Below are 7,606 nucleotides of genomic sequence, written 5' to 3'. Positions count from 1 at the left end.
TTACATAGCTGATATTATCAATTTGGTTAGTTCTGTTAGCTGTGCGTAAAACCTCTGGAATAATTGTACTAGCAGCTGTATACAACTATGGAGTCAGGAAATTAGTACTCCCTCTTGCAGTAGCTATAGTTTTTAAAGTAATCAAAAAATCTGATTATTAAAGACTAAATATAACCCATGGGCTGATGCATGATTCCCTTTTAACATTTGTGGAGCTGACTTTTGTTCATAGAAGACTCAGAATCTGGGTTTAGGGAACGTGGAGAGACTTTTTACTTAGCAGAGATTCTCATATTGGGAAATGCTGTTTCTGATTATGGCAAAATATACATGATTCTGAAATACTCAAAACAGAATGAGATGTGAATCTCTGTTGATTTCTGTGGGAAAATAATACAAATTTCTTTCAGGCTGGACCATTAACCAAAGTGACAGTTTGTAAGGACAAAGAAGGAAAACCTAAGTCTTTTGGATTTGTCTGCTTTAAGCACAAAGAATCAGTGCCTTATGCAATAGCTTTGCTGAATGGAATCCGCCTGTATGGAAGACCTATTAAAGTCCAGTATCGGTTTGGTATGTTTCATAGTCTCAATATTTAAGTCTGTGATTTATTTTTTTTTTATGACTATTTTTGAATACTACAACCTTTTGCAATATGGTTGGAATACATTACAGTCCATTTTTTTTAAGAAACAAAAACTTCCGGTGGCTTTTGCATAGGGAAGGGTTCAGTCTTTGTACTTTTTGTTTGCTAATAGAATACAATAGGTCTGTTGAGAACAGTGTAACTTGCAAGCCACCTCAGGCCACACTGTATGGAAAACATAGCAACAGAGGTTTTCATGCCAGGTTACATTTAGGAATTGGGCTGTGACTAAATTGCAGTCTGGCAGGAGAAGTTGATTCATTAAGTGCAGCAACCATCAAGCTGTTTTGATAGGTTTTATATTAAAGTCACAGTTACAGGAGCTATTGTTTTAAGTGGAAGGGATTGTAGTTTGAAGAATATAACCAAACCATTATGTTTATGAAACTAAACCTTCTAGAAAGCTAATGATCAGGCAGCATTTGCAACCTAGACATTAAGGATTCATGTTCCCACTGTGCACTGTGCCACTCTTTACAGGCTGCACAGAGCAGTTGCTGTGTTTAAGTGGCTGTTGTTCCTAAGATCAGAACCGTCTCCCATATCTGTAACTAGATGGGAATTACTTTGTTCTTGATTATTTCAACAGCTCCAATGTATGCCTCTGTAAGTGAATAAATGATAATTGATGTTGTCAAGCAGTAAAATGATGCTGTAGATTATCTGCCATAAAATGGCACCTGACCTTTATATACCACCTTGGATATACTAGCACACTACAGGTAACTTGTTAATTGGATAGTCATAACTGAATAGTCATTATGCTCTTGTCTTATTTACAGGGAGTTCTCACTCGTCAGAACTAAACAGCCCTACACATGGTTTTGAGAACTATATTGACTTATATTCACCTTCATATAGGTAACAAAGACCACCTGTGAATGAACTTTATAATTTTTGAAAAAATTTATTAAAAAAGTTAGTTGATGTGGTAAAACAATCTTTAGCCTTTTCATTAAAACCAGCTGTTGCATGCTTTAATTGCATCCTTACTGATGACTTGAAATGAGCTCTAGTTCATTTTAACATTTGATTGCTTAGCTTGCCAGAGGTTCAGTTAGCTTGAATTTTCCATTCTTTATTTTTTTCTGCAAGACACAGGACCATAAGAAAATGTTGAAATATGGGTTTGTACAAACAATGTTTGCAGTTACTAGGGGAAAAAAAAATCTGACAATGGAGATAATATTTTTAAACTCAACTGAGTTTATATCTGTATTTTTTTGCCTGTATGTGTACAAGCAACTGTCATGCACATATAAATGCACAGGTGTAAGCCTGTTATAATGGAAGTCTGAACATCCCAGATTAGGTATTTTTCAATGTTTTAATGTACAAATGTGACAGAATTCTGGAAGCTAAACTCTCACAGTGAAATCCAGAACTATTCTGTGTCTGTACTTAAGTACATGTGAGGATTTCTCATTAACTGAGCTTTTGGATGTATTTTCCTTATTTTATAATTTTTTTTTCATGGAAGTCCAGTTGTTAATAACTCAGTTCTTCTCTTGGATATGCTCATTATAGCCAAACAGTTAAGTCTCAGCACTCAGGTAAGCAGTATGTGATGGATGTCTAGTGTTTGTCTATTTCCTTGGTTTTGCCTAGGTACCAAGAGCCTTACGGAAATCCTCCATTTCCTGTTACTCCTTTTCCAATGAACAGTAGTTTACCTCATGAATACTCAGGCTTTCAAAAGATGGTAAGTTTGTGTTAAAAGTTAAAAATCTGGGAGCTTTCTTTATGAAGTGAATATATTCTACATTTCTGCAAGCAGTGGTGCTTATTTAGTGTCTCAAAATGCGGTTTAGGCTGCTAACTCTGGCTGTATTAGATCTGTTTATTTCAGTGCTTGAGGATACAAGAATAACAGGGGATCTACCAAACCAAACTATTTTCATGCTGCAGGAATGTCTTAAAGGTTTATAGCTTAGGGAGGCTGAAACGATCAAGTGTACAGATGGACCTCTCTCCTGTACTGTGTGACAAATTAAATCCTCTTGGGAGAAACAAGCTAACCTCGTAAAATTACAACCATCCAAGCAGTAGCTGCTTCTTGTACAGCTAATTCCATCAGGGAACCCCTCAGCTCTTCTACTCAGCTCAGAAACACCCAGCAGAAGCTTGAAATGTCCTAAAACTCCCCCAACAAATCACTGCCGTGCAAGTTAGGGCAAAGCCAGTTTGAGGGTCTCTGGCCTGAAGCTTTTCACACCCCTGCAGGCCTCACGTTCACAGTTTACTTTTGGAGCAGGGGTCAGTGAGGACCCGTGTTCCACGGCCCCTCTCACAGGCTCCAGTGCTCTGCACCGTGCTTCTTCCAATCACTTTTGTCTGAGATGTTCCACAGGGCAAGGGAACCAGTCTCTTCAGGTGGCAACTTGTGGGCCAAACCTTAACCACTAAACACATCGTGGAGCTTCTGAATCTGCTGAGTGTGGATTGGTAGGGCTGAAGAAGCCCAGTATTTAATGTGATTTACCAGCTGTGGACAGTACTGCTGCCACCCAGCCTGACTGGGGAATGGCCAGCCCGTTGTAATTGTAGGAGTGAGGTCTGCATAGATGACTCGTGCTAGCTGCAGCTGAGCAGGAAAATGGAGAGGGTGTGTTCCCTGTTGCACAGATATGCTCGTAGCCTCCCCTCTAACTAGGATATGTCCTCAGAAGAGCCGGTGCTTGCACAAACTTTCTCACCCGTCGACCCTCTCTCACTCCCACGCCCCCCGTGTTTGAAAGGCTCAGGAGTGTACCATCTCCATCTCCCCTGCTGTGCTCGTGATGAACCCACTCCTCAGTAACACCGCAGAACAAACACTGAGGGACAAAACTCAGAAGACCAGTGCACAGAACCAGCTTCATCCCATTTTCTGCTTGCTAGAAGGGATGATAATGCAGCATGTTTTCAATGCAAGTTTCTTGCAGCTTCAGCATGAAGTTATTTCCTCACACGTACAACTTCACACGTCTACCTCACTTTTAGAAGCTGGGCACTCAGTGTGTCATTCCAATTGCTCTGATGTAGTGATTCACTATACCTTGTTGGAACACTTTGTTCCACAATTACTTTAACATCAGTTAAACCAGGTTAAAAAAATTTGCAGATGTGCATGTCTTTACATTGACAATAGGCATTGCAGTTACAAATGTTTATAACATATGTAGACAAAGAAATGAAAGGAATGCCTGTTTTGACTACCGTATACAGTTTAATCTTAAATCAGATTACATCTCCATTGTAACTTTGCCATGAAAGTTTGACTACTTTTTGGAACTACACTAGTTGCTACAATAAAATATATGTGCTTTATTCTCAGATGTGTGTTATATTATAATTTTATCGGTATTTTCATTGTAGAAGCTGTAATGCATGCAAAATTAAATTCTTCAGAACTTCCACTTTACGGTGTTAACAACTCCAGTTTCTGTTTCTCTAGATGAACCATTTTTTAGCACAGCAGTACACAGTACCGAGTCCAGTGGGTCAACAGTTTCCTTACTATCAGATGACTCCGCCACTGCCTTCAAATTTATCCTTTTCTCCCTATCAAAATCAAGCTGCAAATTTTAAGTCTGCACAGAGTTCTTTTGAACTGGCCCTGCCACATTCCAGTGACTGTGAAGTGCACCAGATGGATGAAAGCACCTCCAAGAGAAAGAGAGAACAGCAAAGTTGTGACAGTGACACTAGTGTTGAGGATGACAAAATGAGACAAAGAGAGCGTGACCAAAAATACAAGAAGCGCAAAGCCAAGAAAAAGATGTATTAATACTGTGTAACTGGATTAATTTAAAAAAAATTATATTTGCTATTTTTATTTCAGAGAAATTGTCTTTCATCCTTGCACTTTATTTAAAAAGGTATGTTCAAGATGCATATTACTTTTGAAATGTGTTATACATAAAGTATACTTTATTTAATCTCAAGCTATTTGAAGGGGAAAGTACTATTAAAAGTATAGGAAACATTTAAAAAGATAAAAGTTTTCCTAATACAGGGAAAAAACTAGTTGGTTCCTCCCCATCATAAGAATCACGGAAGACTATTATTTCACTAATATAGAAACTTTATGAGAATACATAATTTCATCCACTCATAAAGCATATGTATCACTTCCATTACTTACAGAGTGTATTTTTTGTAACTGGTCTAAGAGTTTTCTGGAGCTATTGAAGAAGTGAGCAGGTTAGAATTTGGAAGTGTCACATCAGAGATGGGCTCGTCACTGAAGTATCAACACCTGTAAATTTTTATCTTTCCTGATTTAGCTCTTGTTGCTTTCAATTAGGATCACCTTGTATGGTTATTTGAACTGTTTTTTTCCACTAGTAAACCTGAGGCAAAATAGGGGCATTTTCACTAACTGCAAGACTTATGTGTGTATCAACACTCAGATGAATGTATGAACTTTGTTTGCAGCTATGTACTGACTAAAGCTACATGCATATATGCATCTTTATATAAAATTACTCTAGTGTTTTATTTGAGTATCTAAATGTTCATTGTAAGAAAAGGAGGAAGAAATTGAGTATCTCATCAAATTGATAGCACAAAAGCATGAGCCAGTGGAGTTAGTACTACCTGTGAAGAAGTTTTCCCCCTGTTTGGCAGAGGAAGAATAAACTATCTCTTATTGTGATGAATCAGAGTAGTCAAATGACCAATTTTTGGTCTTTCACAACTGCCGCCAACAACCTATAGACAGATACAGAGGTATTGTTTTATAAAATACCAAGTACAGGTGAAATGCTTTTAAGATCCTATTAAATGAGCAAGCAAACCACTTAATTTTCAACTATTTGAAATTGCTAAAAGTTGTCTTCTGTTCAGACTAGATGTATGCTTCAAATTGGACCTGACAGTGAAAAAGGATCTTGGTTTTGTTAAACTCAGTTTTCCCGGTTATCACAGTGAGCTGCTTGAAAGGAATACTTTATCCTTATTGAAAAAGAATATCCAAGTTTACTGGTTTAAAGGTGATGTGTTTTACAAGCTCCAATGAGTTTCAGAAACAGAACAATGTTTAGCTTGCACCGATTTTTGTTTTGTCTGATAAGATAAATCACAGCTAATAAAATCGTTTTCTCAAGACACTGCTTTTAACTTCCCAAAGGGATTACTTCTTTACCCTCAGTGACACTCCTGTAATGCCACAGTATGGCACCCTTGAAATGTTATCAGCACCTGAGTTCAACCTTCACTGGAAGGAACTTATGTTAGAAAGGTTTGTGCCTTAAATAAGATTTATGCTTTATATTTTAAGAAACTTGCTAAGTCTGCCCAATAGCTTTCCATTTTTCTTTCTACCTTTCCACACTTGGTGCTTTATTTTCTTGGTTTTGGTTGGTTGGTTTGTTTTTGTTTTTTTTTTTTTCCTACCAGAAATTTTAGGACTAAACTATGTAGATGCAATCTAGCTTTTGTTGGAATATAATGCTGACACTATAGCAGTAAGTAGCCACAATAATGGGAGAAGTTAGCAAATAAAATAAAAGTAGAAAAAAATGAAAAATGATTAGAGGAAGAATATGTTAACATGTTAGAAGTGACATTCATCAGATGAAACAGATGAATGCCCAACCCAGTGCTAGCCTGCAGAAAGAGAATCTTAGACAGGTCTATGCTGATGTGTCCTTGTAGGACTTCCCCAGTGGATAAGTAAGATATAATTTGTTCTGTGTAATTATACTCTATAAAATGTCCAGGAGGATCATATGCATATGGCTGATAAAATATCAATACAGTTCTTCTAAAGAAACATTTTTTCTTGCCTCTTTCTTCTCAGTCTTTTTTTTTTTTTTTCCCCTGAGGGAGACACAGATTTTAAGACCTCTCAATATCCACTTATCTAATATTCATCACTGCGTTAAAAGAAAAAAAGCTGTGCTTGTGGGAATGTGCTACAATTAGTTTAGCCATGACTAGATTTATTTTGTACATCTGTTAACTTAAGACATCGTTTTAGTTGGGGCCCTGTTGATATTATTACACTGTCACCATGTTTAGGAAATAAAATATTGGAAATAAACAAAAAAAACCCACTTGGGTTTGGCCTTGACTAAATGTTTCTTCAACCTCCTATCTGTTTCAGTCACTTTAAAAAAATCTTTATGAATGTGAAATGAATGTTTCTTATGTTACTTCTGATGCTAAAGTATTGTTATTTTGTTCTGGTCTTTCATTTCCCATGCTACCGGCTGGCCACAAGACCTTGCTTTCCCCGCTGTCACATAGGTCTTGCATTTAGGCTTGTTTCTCTGTATTTTAGTACATGGAATGAAGTATGTAGTTATTTCCATTATAATCTCACAACCTTCGGACAAGTCAGCGTTGCTGTAGTCAGGGATAAATTCTCATTTAAAGTGTCTGTGCCAGGCCAATGAAAGTCAAAGGGAAGGTGCTCTTTTAAGTAAAAGAAAATAACGACTTTTATTAACTTTTAGAAAAACTTTATATTCAGAAAAAAAAAAAAAATAAGCACAACACGACAATGGAAATTGCTAGTACAGCTACCTTCCTACCTGCCTTTACATTGAAATCCTAGTCAGCAAGCTGTGTGAGGCCTCCAAAAAGCACAACTAGAAAGCCTCGAGAAGTAACAAAGTCCAGAGCTTGCGTATCCCGCAGGCAATCTGCTGGCACTGCCAGTGCTGCGCCAGCCTGGTCCCAGAGGCAGGCCAGCGTTCCAGCGGCCACTCCCAGGTGGGGTAGTCCTGTCGACAGCGAGCACACGCTTTCCAAGTTTTATCCAAAAAAGTGTCGAGTTGGATCCGTTTGGCATCAACGGGGCTGCAGTGCTCTGAAGTGGGAGGCACAGCTGGGGTCATGGGGCAGCTCACTCTGTGGGTGCCAACTCCAAGATGGCAGTGCTGTTTTCACTTGTCGTTGTCGGGTGCACTAATAAAGTCTGGCAGCGTGCAACCAGCGAGGAGCTAGTTTAAAAAAAAAAAAGAAAAAAAA

At 38.0% G+C, this 7,606-nt stretch overlaps 1 protein-coding gene across 1 annotated transcript; it reads left to right on the top strand.

Moving 5' to 3' along the window:
- Positions 1 to 410: 410 nt before the first annotated feature.
- RBM11 (RNA binding motif protein 11) lies at positions 411 to 4,415 on the top strand (the record flags this gene model as incomplete). Its single annotated transcript, XM_008942816.1, has 4 exons — positions 411 to 573; positions 1,429 to 1,507; positions 2,255 to 2,348; positions 4,083 to 4,415. Coding segments are annotated over 4 exons (669 nt in total), but the record flags the coding sequence as incomplete, so codon positions are not given.
- Positions 4,416 to 7,606: the final 3,191 nt, after the last annotated feature.

This window comes from Merops nubicus, unplaced genomic scaffold (assembly GCF_000691845.1).
Source record: "Merops nubicus isolate BGI_N331 unplaced genomic scaffold, ASM69184v1 scaffold45186, whole genome shotgun sequence".
Lineage (NCBI taxonomy): Eukaryota > Metazoa > Chordata > Aves > Coraciiformes > Meropidae > Merops > Merops nubicus.
The sequence above is the reverse complement of the archived record's forward strand: the minus strand, read 5'-3'. Positions and strand labels throughout refer to the sequence as shown.